At 41.7% G+C, this 23243-nt stretch overlaps 1 protein-coding gene across 2 annotated transcripts in view; it reads left to right on the top strand.

Annotated features, from left to right (window-relative positions):
- The window catches only part of LOC139757866 (ATPase family gene 2 protein homolog A-like), a 229525-nt gene that overhangs the window by 169156 nt on the left and 37126 nt on the right, over positions 1–23243 (top strand). For both annotated transcript variants that reach the window (XM_071678773.1, XM_071678774.1), the window contains exon 9: positions 5366–5563. In XM_071678773.1, the coding sequence (XP_071534874.1) occupies positions 5366–5563 (198 nt within the window). The remainder of the gene's footprint in view (positions 1–5365; positions 5564–23243) is intronic.

The following is a 23243-nucleotide window of genomic DNA, read 5'->3' as shown; positions in this document are numbered from 1 at the left end:
GCTGGTAGGAGGCAGTTTGATGACATCATTCTGGAGGTAACTGATGATGGACCTACGGCCTACGGCAGACCCATTGAACAAGCAAGCTGCTGCAAGTCTCTTAAGGGTTATTTGCAAAGGGGAAGTGAAGGCTGTTGCTCTCTAACCAGATTGTGAGGGTAGGAAGGGCCTGACTTGTATATTCACCAGGAATATATCTCCTGCTAACAGGACACCACTGATGCAAGAAAACTATTTTTTCAATTTCAAGACCTACATTTTTAAAAAAGGGGCAGGTCATAGCTGTGAGGAAAAATATGATTTATTATGAAATAAGATCAGGAAAAGTGAAAATGAAAAAAAAAGAGGAGAGCATATGGTGCATTTAAGATGATGTTAAGACCAGCCTAGTTGCTTAGTTTTACCAGTTGTAAAGTAAGACCAGCAATTGTGACACAGAGGGTGTCAGATGGTCTGGGCACCACTTTGATGCATCTAAGTTGAATGGTAGTCCTTCCCTGAGCAGATACTGTCTACAAGCTTCTTCCTCTTAAATTTTTTTCCCCTTTTTGTTGAATAATTGAATTTCAGGGAGAGAAGCTTAGTCATCAATAATTCCATTTTCACAATGCCTCTGCTCATACAACTTTGACATAAGGAATGCAGTACATATCTTTTTTTCCCTGTAAGAAATTCTGCAAGTTATGAGGATTCTGAACCATTACAGTAAGAAAAATTTTTAATCAAAGCTTTAAACATACCATAATAATTATGTATGTGTGTGTGTATGTGTATATATGTATATATATGTATATTATCCCTGGGGATAGGGGTGAAAGAATACTTCCCACGCATTCCTCGCGTGTCGTAGAAAGCGACTAGAGGGGACGGGAGCGGGGGGCCAGAAATCCTCCCCTCCTTGTATTTTTTTAACTTTCTAAAATGGGAAACAGAAGAAGGAGTCACGCGGGGAGTGCTCATCCTCCTCGAAGGCTCAGATTGGGGTGCCTAAATGTGTGTGGATGTAACCAAGATGTGAAAAAAGGAGAGATAGGTAGTATGTTTGAGGAAAGGAACCTGGATGTTTTGGCTCTGAGTGAAACGAAGCTCAAGGGTAAAGGGGAAGAGTGGTTTGGGAATGTCTTAGGAGTACAGTCAGGGGTTAGTGAGAAGACAAGAGCAAGGGAAGGAGTAGCAATACTCCTGAAACAGGAGTTGTGGGAGTATGTGATAGAATGTAAGAAAGTAAATTCTCGATTAATATGGGTAAAACTGAAAGTTGATGGAGAGAGATGGGTGATTATTGGTGCATATGCACCTGGGCATGAAAAGAAAGATCATGAGAGGCAAGTGTTTTGGGAGCAGCTGAATGAGTGTGTTAGTGGTTTTGATGCACGAGACCGGGTTATAGTGATGGGTGATTTGAATGCAAAGGTGAGTAATGTGGCAGTTGAGGGAATAATTGGTATACATGGGGTGTTCAGTGTTGTAAATGGAAATGGTGAAGAGCTTGTAGATTTATGTGCTGAAAAAGGACTGATGATTGGGAATACCTGGTTTAAAAAGCGAGATATATATAAGTATACTTATGTAAGTAGGAGAGATGGCCAGAGAGCGTTATTGGATTACGTGTTAATTGACAGGCGCGCGAAAGAGAGACTTTTGGATGGTAATGTGCTGAGAGGTGCAACTGGAGGGATGTCTGATCATTATCTTGTGGAGGCTAAGGTGAAGATTTGTATGGGTTTTCAGAAAAGAAGAGTGAATGTTGGGGTGAAGAGGGTGGTGAGAGTAAGTGAGCTTGGGAAGGAGACTTGTGTGAGGAAGTACCAGGAGAGACTCAGTACAGAATGGAAAAAGGTGAGAACAATGGAAGTAAGGGGAGTGGGGGAGGAATGGGATGTATTTAGGGAATCAGTGATGGATTGCGCAAAAGATGCTTGTGGCATGAGAAGAGTGGGAGGTGGGTTGATTAGAAAGGGTAGTGAGTAGTGGGATGAAGAAGTAAGAGTATTAGTGAAAGAGAAGAGAGAGGCATTTGGACGATTTTTGCAGGGAAAAAATGAAATTGAGTGGGAGATGTACAAAAGAAAGAGACAGGAGGTCAAGAGAAAGGTGCAAGAGGTGAAAAAAAGGGCAAATGAGAGTTGGGGTGAGAGAGAGTATCATTAAATTTTAGGGAGAATAAAAAGATGTTCTGGAAGGAGGTAAATAAAGTGCATAAGACAAGGGAGCAAATGGGAACTTCAGTGAAGGGCGCAAATGGGGAGGTGATAACAAGTAGTGGTGATGTGAGAAGGAGATGGAGTGAGTATTTTGAAGGTTTGTTGAATGTGTTTGATGATAGAGTGGCAGATATAGGGTGTTTTGGTCAAGGTGGTGTGCAAAGTGAGAGGGTTAGGGAAAATGATTTGGTAAACAGAGAAGAGGTAGTAAAAGCTTTGCGGAAGATGAAAGCCGGCAAGGCAGCAGGTTTGGATGGTATTGCAGTGGAATTTATTAAAAAAGGGGGTGACTGTATTGTTGACTGGTTGGTAAGGTTATTTAATGTATGTATGACTCATGGTGAGGTGCCTGAGGATTGGCGGAATGCGTGCATAGTGCCATTGTACAAAGGCAAAGGGGATAAGAGTGAGTGCTCAAATTACAGAGGTATAAGTTTGTTGAGTATTCCTGGTAAATTATATGGGAGGATATTGATTGAGAGGGTGAAGGCATGTACAGAGCATCAGATTGGGGAAGAGCAGTGTGGTCTCAGAAGTGGTAGAGGATGTGTGGATCAGGTGTTTGCTTTGAAGAATGTATGTGAGAAATACTTAGAAAAGCAAATGGATTTGTATGTAGCATTTATGGATCTGGAGAAGGCATATGATATTGTTGATAGAGATGCTCTGTGGAAGGTATTAAGAATATATGGTGTGGGAGGCAAGTTGTTAGAAGCAGTGAAAAGTTTTTATCGAGGATGTAAGGCATGTGTACGTGTAGGAAGAGAGGAAAGTGATTGGTTCTCAGTGAATGTAGGTTTGCGGCAGGGGTGTGTGATGTCTCCATGGTTGTTTAATTTGTTTATGGATGGAGTTGTTAGGGAGGTGAATGCAAGAGTTTTGGAAAGAGGGGCAAGTATGAAGTCTGTTGGGGATGGGAGAGCTTGGGAAGTGAGTCAGTTGTTGTTTGCTGATGATACAGCGCTGGTGGCTGATTCATGTGAGAAACTGCAGAAGCTGGTGACTGAGTTTGGTAAAGTGTGTGAAAGAAGAAAGTTAAGAGTAAATGTGAATAAGAGCAAGGTTATTAGGTACAGTAGGGTTGAGGGTCAAGTCAATTGGGAGGTGAGTTTGAATGGAGAAAAACTGGAGGAAGTGAAGTGTTTTAGATATCTGGGAGTGGATCTGGCAGCGGATGGAACCATGGAAGCGGAAGTGGATCATAGGGTGGGGGAGGGGGCGAAAATTCTGGGAGCCTTGAAGAATGTGTGGAAGTCGAGAGCATTGTCTCGGAAAGCAAAAATGGGTATGTTTGAAGGAATAGTGGTTCCAACAATGTTGTATGGTTGCGAGGCGTGGGCTATGGATAGAGTTGTGCGCAGGAGGATGGATGTGCTGGAAATGAGATGTTTGAGGACAATGTGTGGTGTGAGGTGGTTTGATCGAGTAAGTAACGTAAGGGTAAGAGAGATGTGTGGAAATAAAAAGAGCGTGGTGGAGAGAGCAGAAGAGGGTGTTTTGAAATGGTTCGGGCACATGGAGAGAATGAGTGAGGAAAGATTGACCAAGAGAATATATGTGTCGGAGGTGGAGGGAACGAGGAGAAGAGGGAGACCAAATTGGAGGTGGAAAGATGGAGTGAAAAAAGATTTTGTGTGATCGGGGCCTGAACATGCAGGAGGGTGAAAGGAGGGCAAGGAATAGAGTGAATTGGAGCGATGTGGTATACCGGGGTTGACGTGCTGTCAGTGGATTGAATCAAGGCATGTGAAGCGTCTGGGGTAAACCATGGAAAGCTGTGTAGGTATGTATATTTGCGTGTGTGGACGTATGTATATACATGTGTATGGGGGTGGGTTGGGCCATTTCTTTCATCTGTTTCCTTGCGCTACCTCGCAAACGCGGGAGACAGCGGCAAAAAAAAAAAAAAAAAAAAAAAATAATTATTCAACTCTGATTTCTAAGTCTACCCACCAGAAGGTGATTTCTAAGTCTACCCATCAGAAGGTTTCTGGCCTCTCATAAGAATACTTCTCTTCTAACCTCCTGTTTTAGGAACAGTTTGATACCTTTTGTTATAATAAGGAGTCTATTTAAGTTGCTGAACACTACTCTTTTAACTATCATTTCTCATGCTGTAAATTAACCCTCCAGAAGATATATCTCATCCATTTACTTGAAAACATTTCCAGAAAGCAGAGGTATTTTCAAATGGAGGAGTTAGAAATATATAATCTGATTGTGGAAGAAATGCATACAGGTATTTCAAATAAAAGGAAGGACTTTGCTGAGTATCAGCAATATACTGCTTTACTTTAAGATACCTTAAGAGAAGTGTACAGTACCGATATCTTTTTGGCCCAAACTAAAGTCACAGACATACTTGACATTCCAAGCACCATGAGTTAAAGGCACAACTTTGTTGACCATTTTCTTAGTGCAAATTGTTTATCAATTTGAATAATCATCAGTGTAAAATAACAATTTACAAATTACTTCCAAAACTATGGTATTTATAAGAAAAAATCTTGCGAATGTATACAGTATGTAAAAAGAATTCTGGGGCTGTTTCTTACTTCTCACAGCAACATAAGCAAAGTAGCCAGCTTTACTGAAATGATGTGCAGGACAGTATAGTCATCTTTTTGCCCTTATATGTAGGAACAGAAGATTTGTAACTTTCCTCATATCACCTTTGCCCTTATATGTAGGAACAGAAGATTTGTAACTTTCCTCCATATCAGCTTTTATTAGTAAGGCTTCAATTTGGATGGGACATGGTATTCTAACCTTGCTGGCAGTAGCATGAATTAGTTGTGCTACAACTTATTGGTGCAACTAAAGAAGAGAATCTTTTCTTTGTGTTTAAGGATTACAATTCTGATGTGATTACCATCCAAAGTAATTCATGCGGTTTCCTTCATCCATCACCTTGTCTGTTAAGTTGAAATATGCAGTCACATTTTGGATTTTTTTTTGTAGTCTGACCTCATTATATTATATATAGAGCTAGGTTTACATATTTTATCCTTTTGTTTTTAATGGTAGGTTAAGTTAAGACAGTCCGTTGTTATAATGTTACGGATTACAAATTATTTTATCTGCTGTAATATTTCCTGGTGAAACTATGAAGTTCAGTGACATTTAACCCTGTACTTATTTCTTTTTCATTTTTTCATCAGGCCAGTAACTCATCTCCATGCATCCTACACTTTGAGAACTTTGAAGGTCTAGCTGGAAAGAAGAAACTTGGCGAAGATGGTGGGACAGATTTGGAATGTCGCATTATAAACCATCTTAAGGTTCAGTTAGATGGCATTGTTCGCAATGATGGTGTCTTTATTTTTGCTGAAACCAACCGTCCTGATCTTCTAAATAAGGTTGGTCAAGTGTTTATAGGTATGAAGTGTGTGATATTGTATCAGGGAGTACGATGAGGCGAAATATTATTTTCAGTGTGTTTGTAATTACCTATTTGTAATTACTTATTGCACTATAACAGAAGGGAGGTTTACACTTGTGAGGCCCCATCTTTTTAATCATCTCATTAGTAATATTACTTATTTAGCGAATGCATAATTTCCACATTTATTAATTCTTCATTCAGTTTTTCTATTCATCGACTACTTTAAAACTTTAAAAGTACCCATTATATCCATTCTAACAATTTTGTTTTTTATCTTATGGCCCCTGGTTATTCTATGTGTGCATCTTTCAAAAAACTGTTCACTGTGTGCATTCAGATTTTGGAAGGTTTACAGCTCATGAAGCCCATTATGTGCAAGTAAAGGGAGATATATAATTTGAAGGGGCCTCGAGTGGTATATGCATTATATATTTAATCTGAGTGTGCCAAATTTTGTATTTGAATGGTATATAGGAGTGATAGCTTCCTAGATTCAAATCGTATGAAGCAGTATTGCCATCTTTAGTGAATCAAGACCTTTTCTTTATTCTACTTTTGTCCTTTTAAGGAGACCCACTTTGTAGAGAAAGAGTGGCTGATACTGTGAATTGAATGAGTGTAGGACATTTTTTTTTTTTTTTTTTTTTTTTTTGTCGCTGTCTCCCGCATTTGCGAGGTAGCGCAAGGAAACAGATGAAAGAAATGGCCCAACCCACCCCAATACACATGTATATACACACGTCCACACACGCAAATATACATACCTACACAGCTTTCCATGGTTTACCCCGGACGCTTCACATGCCTTGATTCAATCCACTGACAGCACGTCAACCCCTGTATACCACATCGCTCCAATTCACTCTATTCCTTGCCCTCCTTTCACCCTCCTGCATGTTCAGGCCCCGATCACACAAAATCCTTTTCACTCCATCTTTCCACCTCCAATTTGGTCTCCCTCTTCTCCTCGTTCCCTCCACCTCCGACACATATATCCTCTTGGTCAATCTTTCCTCACTCATTCTCTCCATGTGCCCAAACCATTTCAAAACACCCTCTTCTGCTCTCTCAACCACGCTCTTTTTATTTCCACACATCTCTCTTACCCTTACGTTACTTACTCGATCAAACCACCTCACACCACACATTGTCCTCAAACATCTCATTTCCAGCACATCCATCCTCCTGCGCACAACTCTATCCATAGCCCACGCCTCGCAACCATACAACATTGTTGGAACTACTATTCCTTCAAACATACCCATTTTTGCTTTCCGGGATAATGTTCTCGACTTCCACACATTTTTCAAGGCTCCCAAAATTTTCGCCCCCACCCCCACCCTATGATCCACTTCCGCTTCCATGGTTCCATCCGCTGACAGATCCACTCCCAGATATCTAAAACACTTCACTTCCTCCAGTTTTTCTCCATTCAAACTCACCTCCCAATTGACTTGACCCTCAACCCTACTGTACCTAATAACCTTGCTCTTATTCACATTTACTCTTAACTTTCTTCTTCCACACACTTTTCCAAATTCCATCACCAGCTTCTGCAGTTTCTCACATGAATCCGCCACCAGCGCTGTATCATCAGCGAACAACAACTGACTCACTTCCCAAGCTCTCTCATCCCCAACAGACTTCATACTTGCCCCTCTTTCCAAAACTCTTGCATTTACCTCCCTAACAACCCCATCCATAAACAAATTAAACAACCATGGAGACATCACACACCCCTGCCGCAAACCTACATTCACTGAGAACCAATCACTTTCCTCTCTTCCTACACGTACACATGCCTTACATCCTCGATAAAAACTTTTCACTGCTTCTAACAACTTGCCTCCCACACCATATATTCTTAATACCTTCCACAGAGCATCTCTATCAACTCTATCATATGCCTTCTCCAGATCCATAAATGCTACATACAAATCCATTTGCTTTTCTAAGTATTTCTCACATACATTCTTCAAAGCAAACACCTGATCCACACATCCTCTACCACTTCTGAAACCACACTGCTCTTCCCCAATCTGATGCTCTGTACATGCCTTCACCCTCTCAATCAATACTCTCCCATATAATTTACCAGGAATACTCAACAAACTTATACCTCTGTAATTTGAGCACTCACTCTTATCCCCTTTGCCTTTGTACAATGGCACTATGCACGCATTCCGCCAATGTAACTTTTAAAAGTTCAGCTTGCCAAAAGGAAATAGGATTTTGATTTTAAATGTAACCGAAATGCACTTTATCAGTTAAAGATCTAAACTCTCAAGTTTCTAGGATAATTTACTCAAGTAACTTTCAATACTCTGTCTAGCATTACACTGGGGGATAGTTTAAGACCTATAGACTCGGTTATCAGAATTTAGCAAAACTAGTAAAAACTAGATCAACAAAGAATAGGCTAGAGATAAAAGGAAAGAAGAGACTAGAGATCCAACTCTCGAGAGTAAATGTTTGGGGTTGTCATGGGAAGACCAAAGGATAACACATGTACAGCTAGAGACTAGACCTTACCATACCTTCCTGTTCCCAAATCCCTTCAGTCCTTATCAGGCTCCTGCAGGACTCAGGAAGCTGGCCATATCCACTGGTTGGAACCATTAGTCAAAAATTGTTGTGATCTGTGTCGGTTCGTGTGAAAAAAGTACAGGACAATTGAATACATGCCTGCTGTCTTCTCTATGGTAGTTACATCTTGGGTAAGAAGGATCTTGATGGATGTTGATAAGGTGTTTGTAGTGTTTTAGTGATGGACGATGTCCAGAGTGTAAGTGGGAGAGTGTGACTTGTGTTTGTCTGGTGAGTGTGGTTTCTGATGGGTTTATACCTAGAGTTGGAATTAAGACAGAGTTAGGCTTCTTAATTTAGTGATTGCTGGGTTATTTCAGTGTCTATGTGTTGTCAGTGTTCTGACATAACACGTATACACTGAAGCATCAGGCAGGGGTAAGCATTTTATTTCTAACTAGTTCATAGAGTGTCTAGAATGGGAGGAGACTATAGAGTGGATGGGGTCTAGTACTGTTGCAAAGCATTGGGTGCCAAGCATGTTAGGATGGAACTGTACTCAGAGGATCTTTGTTTTGTTGTGAAGGTGGTGAGTGTTTGTTATAGCTAGCAGCCAGTGATTGTTCTGAGTGCACTATTTTGTGTGGTTCCCAGCTTTGTTATACACCTGTCTCTTACTTTGTACACAGGTTATGCTCTCTGAAAACATTGCACAAAGAGAAGTTGCATATAGTGAACCAGTAAATACACAGAAAAGAAATGGGAGTTTTGGTGTGGCTTCTATTATAGACGCCAGCATAGTAGCAAATTTTGACCACATAAAATGAGGGACAGCTAGAAGTAAATACCATGCATGATAGCAAAATTGCATGTAGTGATCCAGCATAAAGTAAGGGGAAGGCATATTTGCTGTTGAGATGATTAAAGACCAAGCAGGTAAAGCATAGCTTAAACTTGAATGGATGAATTGTTTGAATGAGACTGGAGAATAGAAATACAGTTTAGTGGAAGGGATTCAGGATATTAAAAAACAGAGAAAAGAAGGTGAAGCAATCAAAAAGCCAAAAAACTCTGATGGGTCTTCACTGGATGTATGAGAGGCTGTTCAATCATCGGAAAGACAAAACATATACAAAATCTTTCAAAGGCAATATTGGGCAGGAAATTGCAGGAGCAATATCAGCAGTCATTTAGATAGAGGAAAGGACAAAAGCACATACAGAATCTGTTGATCCAATATCAACAGCTGTAGTTAGAGGAAAGGACTAACACGCAACACAGAGACTCATGATAATAGAAGGCAGGACAGTTTAGGAGAAGTTTTGACAGTAGATCAACAGAGCTTGAAGAGTGAAGGAGAGGAAAATAAATGAACCAAGATGTACAAAAACAGAGGTACTCAGGAAATTATGTTAAATGGTGGGAAGAATGATATGCACTGTTAGGAAGGAAGCAATCAAGGAAGTTTATGAACTAGTTGATGGAAGTTTAGGAAAGAACAGAGCATGCAGAACAAGTGCTTGCTAGCTAAAAGAGAAAAAGTTAGACACAGAGGATGACTCTTCTGCAAAGAATCCTTGCCCACCATGGTTTTGAGTATACGTACATGTTCACACTAATGTGTACCACTTTACTATAGAGTTTTGAGTATCTATGATTTTCCATGGCATCACCAAAATTTTTCCATGCATTGGGTTGCTTGTACTCCAGCATACTTGGAGGAGTCATAACCAAGTGTTGCTAGCCTTTTGTGCAGCATAGCTGGTTTTGAAGGCACTGCATCAGGGGTGACGTATTGCCATCATAGTATTATTTTCCTATTTTGTTAGCCATATCCTTGTACTTTATAGAATAATCATAAAGTTTGTTTTTTAAGTATAACATGCTTATTCTCAACCTTGAAGTGTTCATTTTATGATTTAAGGAACATTTCTCTAGAGACACTTCTTTTAACCCCCATTTCCAATAGGCTATGTACCTTGCCAACAACAGCTGTGCCAGCCATCATTATGACAATCATGGTTATGCCAACCATGGGGTCTTCCAAAAACATAACCCCAGTGATTGGCAAGTGACATCTGTAAACTGAGGAATCTAGGTGAAAAGTGAGCGGTACCAAAATTAGAGATTAGCAAAGCTGAAGGTTGGTATATGTAAATTGCTTTTTAGTTTTGAATTAGAAAAGGGTAATACATCAGGTAAGGAAAAAAGGAGGAGAAAATGCATATTGAAAGCTTGGTAGAGGCTATGGGACTGGTAGATATGACTTCTGTGATAAAAGAAATTGTAGAATTGTAAAGGCATGGAGGAATTCTACGAGATATTTGTCAAGTGCAATTATTAATTAAGGAAGGAAAGGAAAACCTACATATAATAAAGGAGACTAAGAACAGGCATTGAACTACAGACTGGTTTCATAAACGACCGTGGTGTAGAAAATTCTGGAAGATATTATTGGTAAACAAGTGGGTAACTTTTTTGTTATACGTGATCTCCATTTCATGTATTAGCTAGGTAGTGAGGAACAGACAAAGAAAGGTTGCATTTGCTCACATCCATTCTCTCGCTGTTATGAGTAGTGCACCAAAACCACATCCCCTTATCCACAACCAGGCCCCACATACTTCTCCAAGATTTATTATGGCTGTTTCACATGCCCTGATTCAGTCCATTGACAGCACATCAACCCCTGTATACCTCATCATTTCAATTCACTCTCCTGAATGCCTTTCATCCTCTTGCATATTCAGACTATCAATCACTCAATTTCTTTTTCATTCCATCCTTCCATCTCCAATTTGATCTTCCCCTTCCTCTTGTCCCCTCCACTTCAAACACATACATCCTTTTTGTCAACCTCTTTTCACTCATCAGAGCTCTCCATGTGTGTGGACAATTTCAGCACATCCTTTTGAGCTCTTTCAACCACACCCTTTTTATTACCAACCCTCTTTCTCAGCCTGTTTGCCTACCTCTCTATATCTCTGATGCATGTTCCATCTGGGAACCCCCATCAAGGGGGTGGCCAGGGCAAATTAGTCTCCATTTAACCCCACCCTCACATTCCTCCTGTGCATACACCATTGTTACTATCTTATTACTTAAACTAACCCACACCACATATTGTTTGCAAGCATTTCCAATACTGCCACTCTCTTCCACCCATGCCTTGCATCCATACAACATTTGTTAGGACTATACCTTTGAACATAACCATTTTTGCCCTCCTCCAAATACTGACCTCTCTTTCCATAGATTCTTCATTGCTCCCAGAACCTTTGTTCCCTTACCCACCCATTAACTTGCTTCCATTTCCATTGTTCCATTTGTTTCCATGTCTTCTCCCAGGTATCTAAAACACTTCACTTTCTCTAAATTTTCACACTCCAACTAATCTGTCCTTTTATCTATCTGTCTATCTATCTATCTCTAAATAGCTATCTAGCTGTATATCTGTCTATATCTCTGATGCCTGTTTCCTGGTAAACCCTTGTACTGCTTCATAGCCTTACAGTGCCTCACCCTTAACAGGCCACTGGCAGAGGGCAACTCTGGTACGGTGCTTCCAGAGGCTCCTACCTAATGTTCTCATTGACCACTTCTACCTAATGATCCTATTGTCTACTTCTGCCAAATGTTCCACCCTACTATTTCTTCTTAATGCTCTCCTACCAACTACTTCTACCTAATGCTCCTGTCTAAAGAATGTGAAGAATGTGTGTGAGAAATACTTAAAAAAACAGATGGATTTGTATGTAGCATTTATGGATCTGGAGAAGGCATATGATAGCATTGATAGAGATGCTTTGTGGAAGGTGTTAAGAGTATATGGTGTGGGAATTAAGTTGCTAGAAGCAGTGAAAAGTTTTTACCAAGAATGTAAGGCATGTGTATGAGTAGGAAGAGAGGAGAGTGATTGGTTCTCAGTGAATGTCAGTCTGTGGCAGGGGTGTGATGTCCCCATGGTTGTTTAATTTGACTATGGATGGGGTGTTTAGGGAGGTAAATGCGAGTTTTGGAGAGAGGGGTGAGAATGCAGTCTATTGTGGATGAGAGGTCCTGAGAAGTGAGTCAGTTGTTGTTTGCTGATGATACAGCTCTGATTTGTGTGAGAAACTGCAGAAGTTGGTAACTGAGTGTGGTAGTGTGTGAAAGGAGAAAGTTGAGAGTAAATGTGAATAAGAGCAAGGTTATTAGGTTCAGTAGGGCTGAGGGACAGGTTGAATGGAGAAAAATTGGAGGAAGTGAAGTGTTTCAGATATCTAGGAGTGGACTTAGCAGCGGATGGAACCATGGAAGTGGAAGTGAGTCACAGGTTGGGGGAGGGGCAAAGTTCTGAAAGCGTTGAAGAATGTGTGCAAGGTGAGAACATTATCTCGGAGAGCAAAAATAGGTATCTTTGAAGGAATAGTGGTTCCAACAGTTATATGGTTGTGAAGCATGGGCTATAGATAGGGTTGTTCAGAGGAGGGGGGATGTGTTGGAAATGAAATGTTTGAGGACAATATGTGGTGTGAGGTGGTTTGATCGAATAAGTAATGAAAGGGAGATGTGTGGTAATAAAAAGAGTGTGGTTGAGAAACCAAAAGAGGGTGTGTTGAAATGGTTTGGACACATGGAGAGAATGAGAAGAAGCAGGAGACCACATTGGAGGTGGAAGGATGGGTGAAAAGGATTTTGAGCGATTGGGGCCTGAACATGCAGGGGGGTGAAAGGTGTGCAAGGAATAGAGTGAATTGGAACAGTGTGGTATACTGGGGCTGATGTGCTGTCAATGGACTGAAACAGGGTATGTGAAGCATCTAGGTTAAACCACAAAAAGGTGTTTGGGGCATGGATGTGGATAGGGAGCTATGATTTCGGTGCATTATACATGACAGCTAGAGACTGAGTGTAAACAAATGTGGCCTTTTTTGTCTTTCCCTGGCACTACCTTGCTGGGGGGGGGTGCTATTTCATTTGTGGCAGAGTGGCGACAGGAATGGATGAAGGCAGCATGTATGAATATGTACATGTATATATATGTATGTCTGTGTATGTATATACTGAAATGTATATGTATGTATATGTGCATTTTTTTTTTTCATACTATTCACCGTTTCCTGCGTTAGTGAGGTAGTGTTAAGAACAGAGGACTGAGCCCATGAGGGAATATCCTCACTTGGCCCCCTTCTCTGTTCCTTCTTATGTGCATATGTGCATTTATGTATATATATATGTATGTGGGTGGTTGGGCCATTCCTCTTCTATTTTCCTAACACTACTTCGCTGACACGGGAAACAGCGATCAAGGATAATACTAATATATATATATTTTTTTTTTTTCTTTGCTTTGTCGCTGTCTCCCGCATTTGCGAGGTAGTGCAAGGAAACAGACGAAAGAAATGGCCCAACCCACCCCCATACACATGTATATACATACGTCCACACACGCAAATATATATACCTACACAGCTTTCCATGGTTTACCCCAGATGCTTCACATGCCCTGATTCAATCCACTGACAGCACGTCAACCCCAGTATACCACATCGATCCAATTCACTCTATTCCTTGCCCTCCTTTCACCCTCCTGCATGTTCAGGCCCCGATCACACAAAATCTTTTTCACTCCATCTTTCCACCTCCAATTTGGTCTCCCACTTCTCCTCGTTCCCTCCACCTCCGACACATATATCCTCTTGGTCAATCTTTCCTCACTCATTCTCTCCATCTGCCCAAACCATTTCAAAACATCCTCTTCTGCTCTCTCAACCACGCTCTTTTTATTTCCACACATCTCTCTTACCCTTACGTTACTTACTCGATCACACCACCTTACACCACACATTGTCCTCAAACATCTCATTTCCAGCACATCCATCCTCCTGCGCACAACTCTATCCATAGCCCATGCCTCGCAACCATACAACATTGTTGGAACCACTATTCCTTCAAACATACCCATTTTTGCTTTCCGAGATAATGTTCTCGACTTCCACACATTCTTCAAGGCTCCCAGGATTTTCGCCCCCTCCCCCACCCTATGATCCACTTCCGCTTCCATGGTTCCATCTGCTGCCAGATCCACTCCCAGATATCTAAAACACTTTACTTCCTCCAGTTTTTCTCCATTCAAACTTACCTCCCAATTGACTTGACCCTCAACCCTACTGTACCTAATAACCTTGCTCTTGTTCACATTTACTCTTAACTTTCTTCTTTCACACACTTTACCAAAATCAGTCACCAGCTTCTGCAGTTTCTCACACGAATCAGCCACCAGCGCTGTATCATCAGCGAACAACAACTGACTCACTTCCCAAGCTCTCTCATCCCCAACAGACTTCATACTTGCCCCTCTTTCCAAAACTCTTGCATTCACCTCCCTAACAACTCCATCCATAAACAAATTAAACAGCCATGGAGACATCACACACCCCTGCCGCAAACCTACATTCACTGAGAACCAATCACTTTCCTCTCTTCCTACACGTACACATGCCTTACATCCTCGATAAAAACTTTTCACTGCTTCTACCAAACTTGCCTCCCACACCATATATTCTTAATACCTTCCACAGAGCATCTCTATCAACTCTATCATATGCCTTCTCCAGATCCATAAATGCTACATACAAATCCATTTCCTTTTCTAAGTATTTCTCACATACATTCTTCAAAGCAAACACCTGATCCACACATCCTCTACCACTTCTGAAACCACACTGCTCTTCCCCAATCTGATGCTCTGTACATGCCTTCACCCTCTCAATCAATACCCTCCCATATAATTTACCAGGAATACTCAACAAAGTTTTTTTTTTTTTTTTTTTTTTGCTTTGTCGCTGTCTCCCGCGTTTGCGAGGTAGCGCAAGGAAACAGACGAATGAAATGGCCCAACCCACCCCCATACACATGTATATACATACGTCCACACACGCAAATATACATACCTACACAGCTTTCCATGGTTTACCCCAGACGCTTCACATGCCCTGATTCAATCCACTGACAGCACGTCAACCCCGGTATACCACATCGCTCCAATTCACTCTATTCCTTGCCCTCCTTTCACCCTCCTGCATGTTCAGGCCCCAATCACACAAAATCTTTTTCACTCCATCTTTCCACCTCCAATTTGGTCTCCCACTTCTCCTCGTTCCCTCCACCTCCGACACATATATCCTCTTGGTCAATCTTTCCTCACTCATTCTCTCCATGTGCCCAAACCATTTCAAAACACCTTCTTCTGCTCTCTCAACCACGCTCTTTTTATTTCCACACATCTCTCTTACCCTTATGTTACTTACTCGATCAAACCCCCTCACACCACACATTGTCCTCAAACATCTCATTTCCAGCACATCCATCCTCCTGCACACAACTGTATCCATAGCCCACGCCTCGCAACCATACAACATTGTTGGAACCACTATTCCTTCAAACATACCCATTTTTGCTTTCCGAGATAATGTTCTCGACTTCCACACATTCTTCAAGGCTCCGAGGATTTTCGCCCCCTCCCCTACCCAATGATCCACTTCCGCTTCCATGGATTCCATCCGCTGCCAGATCCACTCCCAGATATCTAAAACACTTTACTTCCTCCAGTTTTTCTCCATTCAAACTTACCTCCCAATTGACTTGACCCTCAACCCAACTGTACCTAATTACCTTGCTCTTATTCACATTTAATCTTAACTTTCTTCTTTCACACACTTTACCAAACTCAGTCACCAGCTTCTGCAGTTTCTCACATGAATCAGCCACCAGCGCTGTATCATCAGCGAACAACAACTGACTCACTTCCCAAGCTCTCTCATCCCCAACAGACTTCATACTTGCCCCTCTTTCCAAAACTCTTGCATTCACCTCCCTAACAACCCCATCCATAAACAAATTAAACAACCATGGAGACATCACACACCCCTGCCGCAAACCTACATTCACTGAGAACCAATCGCTTTCCTCTCTTCTTACACGTACACATGCCTTACATCCTCGATAAAAACTTTTCACTGCTTCTAACAACTTGCCTCCCACACCATATATTCTTAATACCTTCCACAGAGCATCTCTATCAACTCTATCATATGCCTTCTCCAGATCCATAAATGCTACATACAAATCCATTTGCTTTTCTAAGTATTTCTCACATACATTCTTCAAAGCAAACACCTGATCCACACATCCTCTACCACTTCTGAAACCACACTGCTCTTCCCCAATCTGATGCTCTGTACATGCCTTCACCCTCTCAATCAATACCCTCCCATATAATTTACCAGGAATACTCAACAAACTTATACCTCTGTAATTTGAACACTCACTCTTATCCCCTTTGCCTTTGTACAATGGCACTATGCACGCATGTGTATATATATATATATATATATATATATATATATATATATATATATATATATATATATATATATATATATATATATATATAATTTTATCTCTGGGGGTAGGGGAGAAAGAATACTTCCCACGCATTCCTCATGTCTCATAGAAGGCGACTAGAGGGGACGGGAGCATGGGGCCAGAAATCCTCACCGCCTTGTATTTTAACTTTCTAAAATGGGAAACAGAAGGAGTCACGCGGGGAGTACTCATCCTCCTCGTACGCTCAGACTAGGGTGTCCAAATGTGTGTGGATGTAACCAAGATGTGAAAAAAGGAGAGATAGGTGGTATGTTTGAGGAAAGGAATCTGGATGTTTTGGCTCTGAGTGAAACGAAGCTCAAGGGTAAAGGGGAAGAGTGGTTTGGGAATGTCTTGGGAGTAAAGTCAGGGGTTAGTGAAAGAACAAGAGCAAGGGAAGGAGTAGCACTACTCCTGAAACAGGAGTGGTGGGAGCATGTGATAGAACGTAAGAAAGTGAATTCTAGATTAATATGGGTAAAACTGAAAGCTGATGGAGAGAGATGGGTGATTATTGGTGCATATGGACCTGGACATGAGAAGAAAGATCATGAGAGGCAAGTGTTTTGGGAGCAGCTGAATGAGTGTGTTAGTCGTTTTGATGCACAAGACCGGGTTATAGTGATGGGTGATTTGAATGCAAAGGTGAGTAATGTGGAATGTGGAGGAATGGGATGTATTTAGGGAAGCAGTGATGGCTTGCGCAAAAGATGCTTGTGGCATGAGAAGTGTGGGAGGTGGGTTGATTAGAAAGGGTAGTGAGTGGTGGGATGAAGAAGTAAGATTATTAGTGAAAGAGAAGACAGAGGCATTTGGACGATTTTTGTAGGGAAAAAATGCAAATGAGTGGGAGGTGTATAAAAGAAAGAGACAGGAAGTCAAGAGAAAGGTGCAAGAGGTGAAAAAGAGGGCAAATGAGAGTTGGGGTGAGAGAGTATCATTAAATTTTAGGGAGAATAAAAAGATGCTCTGGAAGGAGGTAAATAAAGTGCGTAAGACAAGGGTGCAAATGGGAACTTCAGTGAAGGGGGCTAATGGGGAGGTGATAACAAGTAGTGGTGATGTGAGAAGGAGATGGAGTGAGTATTTTGAAGGTTTGTTGAATGTGTTTGATGATAGAGTGGCAGATATAGGGTGTTTTGGTCGAGGTGGTGTGCAAAGTGAGAGGGTTAGGGAAAATGATTTGGTAAACAGAGAAGAGGTAGTAAAAGCTTTGCAGAAGATGAAAGCTGGCAAGGCAGCAGGTTTGGATGGTATTGCAGTGGAATTTATTAAAAAAGGGGGTAACTCTATTGTTGACTGGTTGGTAAGGTTATTCAATGTATGTATGATTCATGGTGAGGTGCCTGAGTATTGGCGGAATGCATGCATAGTGCCATTGTACAAAGGCAAAGGGGATAAGAGTGAGTGCTCAAATTACAGAGATATAAGTTTGTTGAGTATTCCTTGTAAATTATATGGGAGGGTATTGATTGAGAGGGTGAAGGCATGTACAGAGCATCAGATTGAGGAAGAGCAGTGTGGTTTCAGAAGTGGTAGAGGATGTGTGGATCAGGTGTTTGCATTGAAGAATGTATGTGAGAAATACTTAGAAAAGCAAATGGATTTGTATGTAGCATTTATGGATCTGGAGAAGGCATATGATAGAGTTGATAGAGATGCTCTGTGGAAGGTACTAAGAATATATGGTGTGGGAGGCAAGTTGTTAGAAGCAGTGAAAAGTTTTTATCGAGGATGTAAGGCACGTGTACGTGTAGGAAGAGAGGAAAGTGATTGGTTCTCAGTGAATGTAGGTTTGCGGCAGGGGTGTGTGATGGCTCCATGGTTGTTGGGGACGAGAAAGCTTGGGAAGTGAGTCAGTTGTTGTTCGCTGATGATACAGCGCTGGTGGCTGATTCATGTGAGAAACTGCAGAAGCTGGTGACTGAGTTTGGTAAAGTGTGTGAAAGAAGAAAGTTAAGAGTAAATGTGAATAAGAGCAAGGTAATTAGGTACAGTAGGGTTGAGGGACAAGTCAATTGGGAGGTAAGTTTGAATGGAGAAAAACTGGAGGAAGTAAAGTGTTTTAGATATCTGGGAGTGGATCTGGCAGCGGATGGAACCATGGAAGCGGAAGTGAATCATAGGGTGGGGGAGGGGGGCGAAAATCCTGGGAGCCTTGAGGAATGCGTGAAAGTCGAGAACATTATCTCGGAAAGCAAAAATGGGTATGTTTGAAGGAATAGTGGTTCCAACAATGTTGTATGGTTGCGAGGCGTGGGCTATGGATAGAGTTGTGCGGAGGAGGGTGGATGTACTGGAAATGAGATGTTTGAGGACAATATGTGGTGTGAGGTGGTTTGATCGAGTAAGTAATGTAAGGGTAAGAGAGATGTGTGGAAATAAAAAGAGCGTGGTTGAGAGAGCAGAAGAGGGTGTTTTGAAATGGTTTGGGCACATGGAGAGAATGAGTAAGGAAAGATTGACCAAGAGGATATATGTGTCGGAGGTGGAGGGAAAGAGGAGAAGTGGGAGACCAAATTGGAGGTGGAAAGATGGAGTGAAAAAGATTTTGAGTGATTGGGGCCTGAACATGCAGGAGGGTGAAAGGCGGGCAAGGAATAGAGTGAATTGGATCGATGTGGTATACCGGGGTCAACGTGCTGTCAATGGATTGAATCAGGGTATGTGAAGCGTCTGGGGTAAACCATGGAAAGTTCTGTGGGCCTGGATGTGGAAAGGGAGCTGTGGTTTCGGGCATTATTGCATGACAGCTAGAGACTGAGTGTGAATGAATGGGGGCTTTGTTGACTTTCCTAGCGTTACCTCGCACACATGAGGGGGGAGGGGGATGTTATTCCATGTGTGGTGAGGTGGCGATGGGAATGAATAAAAGCAGACAGTGTGAATTGTGTGCATGTGTATATAAGTATGTGTCTGTATGTGTATATATATGTGTACAATGAGATGTATGGGTATGTATATTTGCGTGTGTGGACGTGTATGTATATACATGTGTATGGGGGTGGGTTGGGCCATTTCTTTCATCTGTTTCCTTGCGCCACCTCACAAACGCGGGAGACAGCGACAAAGCAAAAATATATATATATCATCCTCCTCGAAGGCTCAGACTGGGGTGTCTAAATGTGTGTGGATGTAACCAAGATGTGAAAAAAGGAGAGATAGGTAGTATGTTTGAGGAAAGGAACCTGGATGTTTTGGCTCTGAATGAAACGAAACTCAAGGGTAAAGGAGAAGAGTGGTTTGGGAATGTCTTGGGAGTAAAGTCACGGGTTAGTGAGAGGACAAGAGCAAGGGAAGGAGTAGCAGTACTCCTGAAACAGGAGTTGTGGGAGTATGTGATAGAATGTAAGAAAGTAAATTCTCGATTAATATGGGTAAAACTGAAAGTTGATGGAGAGAGATGGGTGATTATTGGTGCATATGCACCTGGGCATGAGAAGAAAGATCATGAGAGGCAAGTGTTTTGGGAGCAGCTGAATGAGTGTGTTAGTAGTTTTGATGCACAAGACCGGGTTATAGTGATGGGTGATTTGAATGCAAAGGTGAGTAATGTGGCAGTTGAGGGAATAATTGGTATACATGGGGTGTTCAGTGTTGTAAATGGAAATGGTGAAGAGCTTGAAGATTTATGTGCTGAAAAAGGACTGGTGATTGGGAATACCTGGTTTAAAAAGCGAGATATACATAAGTATACGTATGTAAGTAGGAGAGATGGCCAGAGAGTGTTATTGGATTACGTGTTAATTGACAGGCGCGCAAAAGAGAGACTTTTGGATGTTAATGTGCTGAGAGGTGCAACTGGAGGGATGTCTGATCATTATCTTGTGGAGGCTAAGGTGAAGATTTGTATGGGTTTTCAGAAAAGAAGAGTGAATGTTGGGGTGAAGAAGGTGGTGAGAGTAAGTGAGCTTGGGAATGAGACTTGTGTGAGGAAGTACCAGGAGAGACTGAGTACAGAATGGAAAAAGGTGAGAACAATGGAAGTAAGGGGAGTGGGGGAGGAATGGGATGTATTTGGGGAATCAGTGATGGATTGCGCAAAAGATGCTTGTGGCATGAGAAGAGTGGGAGGTGGGTTGATTAGAAAGGGTAGTGAGTGGTGGTATGAGGAAGTAAGATTATTAGTGAAAGAGAAGAGAGAGGCATTTGGACGATTTTTGCAGGGAAAAAATGCAATTGAGTGGGAGATGTATAAAAGAAAGAGACAGGAGGTCAAGAGAAAGGTGCAAGAGGTGAAAAAGAGGGCAAATGAGAGTTGGGGTGAGAGAGTATCATTTAATTTTAGGGAGAATAAAAAGATGTTCTGGAAGGAGGTAAATAAAGTGCGTAAGACAAGGGAGCAAATGGGAACTTCAGTGAAGGGCGCAAATGGGGAGGTGATAACAAGTAGTGGTGATGTGAAAAGGAGATGGAGTGAGTATTTTGAAGGTTTGTTGAATGTGTTTGATGATAGAGTGGCAGATATAGGGTGTTTTAGTCGAGGTGGTGTGCAAAGTGAGAGGGTTAGGGAAAATGATTTGGTAAACAGAGAAGAGGTAGTAAAAGCTTTGCGGAAGATGAAAGCCAGCAAGGCAGCAGGTTTGGATGGTATTGCAGTGGAATTTATTAAAAAATGGGGTGACTGTATTATTGACTGGTTGGTAAGGTTATTTAATGTATGTATGACTCATGGTGAGGTGCCTGAGGATTGGCGGAATGCTTGCATTGTACAAAGGCAAAGGGGATAAGAGTGAGTGCTCAAATTACAGAGGTATAAGTTTGTTGAGTATTCCTGGTAAATTATATGGGAGGGTATTGATTGAGAGGGTGAAGGCATGTACAGAGCATCAGATTGGGGAAGAGCAGTGTGGTTTCAGAAGTGGTAGAGGATGTGTGGATCAGGTGTTTGCTTTGAAGAATGTATGTGAGAAATACTTAGAAAAGCAAATGGATTTGTATGTAGCATTTATGGATCTGGAGAAGGCATATGATAGAGTTGATAGAGATCCTCTGTGGAAGGTATTAAGAATATATGGTGTGGGAGGCAAGTTGTTAGAAGCAGTGAAAAGTTTTTATCGAGGATGTAAGGCATGTGTACGTGTAGGAAGAGAGGAAAGTGATTGGTTCTCAGTGAATGTAGGTTTGCGGCAGGGGTGTGTGATGCCTCCATGGTTGTTTAATTTGTTTATGGATGGAGTTGTTAGGGAGGTGAATGCAAGAGTTTTGGAAAGAGGGGCAAGTATGAAGTCTGTTGGGGATGAGAGAGCTTGGGAAGTGAATCAGTTGTTGTTCGCTGATGATACAGCGCTGATTCATGTGAGAAACTGCAGAAGCTGGTAACTGAGTTTGGTAAAGTGTGTGAAAGAAGAAAGTTAAGAGTAAATGTGAATAAGAGCAAGGTTATTAGGTACAGTAGGGTTGAGGGTCAAGTCAATTGGGAGGTAAGTTTGAATGGAGAAAAACTGGAGGAAGTAAAGTGTTTTAGATATCTGGGAGTGGATCTGGCAGCAGATGGAACCATGGAAGCGGAAGTGGATCATAGGGTGGGGGAGGGGGTGAAAATCCTGGGAGCCTTGAAGAATGTGTGGAAGTCGAGAACATTATCTCCGAAAGCAAAAATGGGTATGTTTGAAGGAATAGTGGTTCCAGCAATGTTGTATGGTTGCGAGGCGAGGGCTATGGATAGAGTTGTGCGCAGGAAGATGGATGTGCTGGAAATGAGATGTTTGAGGACAATGTGTGGTGTGAGGTGGTTTGATCGATTAAGTAACGGAAGGGTAAGAGAGATGTGTGGAAATAAAAAGAGCGTGGTTGAGAGAGCAGAAGAGGGTGTTTTGAAATGGTTTGGGCACATGGAGAGAATGAGTGAGGAAAGATTGACCAAGAGGATATATGTGTCGGAGGTGGAGGGAACGAGGAGAAGTGGGAGACCAAATTGGAGGTGGAAAGATGGAGTGAAAAAGATTTTGTGTGATCGGGGCCTGAACATGCAGGAGGGTGAAAGGAGGGCAAGGAATAGAGTGAATTGGAGCGATGTGGTATACCGGGGTTGACGTGCTGTCAGTGGATTGAATCAGGGCATGTGAAGCGTCTGGGGTAAACCATGGAAAGCTGTGTAGGTATGTATATTTGCATGTTCTCGACTTCTACACATTCTTCAAGGCTCCCAGGATTTTCGCCCCCTCCCCCACCCTATGATCCACTTCCGCTTCCATGGTTCCATCCGCTGCCAGATCCACTCCCAGATATCTAAAACACTTTACTTCCTCCAGTTTTTCTCCATTCAAACTTACCTCCCAATTGACTTGACCCTCAACCCTACTGTACCTAATAACCTTGTTCTTTTTTTTTAAATTTTCCAAAAGAAGGAACAGAGAAGGGGGCCATGTGAGGATATTCCCTCAAAGGCCCAGTGCTCTGTTCTTAACGCTACCTCGCTAATGCGGGAAATGGCGAATAGTATGAACAAAAATATATATATATATATATATATATATATATATATATATATATATATATATATATATATATATATATATAGTTGACTGGTTGGTAAGGTTATTTAATGTATGTATGACTCATGGTGAGGTGCCTGAGGATTGGCGGAATGCGTGCATAGTGCCATTGTACAAAGGCAAAGGGGATAAGAGTGAGTGCTCATATTACAGAGGTATAAGTTTGTTGAGTATTCCTGGTAAATTATATGGGAGGGTATTGATTGAGAGGGTGAAGGCATG

This window comes from Panulirus ornatus, chromosome 28 (assembly GCF_036320965.1).
Source record: "Panulirus ornatus isolate Po-2019 chromosome 28, ASM3632096v1, whole genome shotgun sequence".
Classification (NCBI taxonomy): Eukaryota; Metazoa; Arthropoda; class Malacostraca; order Decapoda; family Palinuridae; genus Panulirus; species Panulirus ornatus.
The sequence above is the reverse complement of the archived record's forward strand: the minus strand, read 5'-3'. Positions and strand labels throughout refer to the sequence as shown.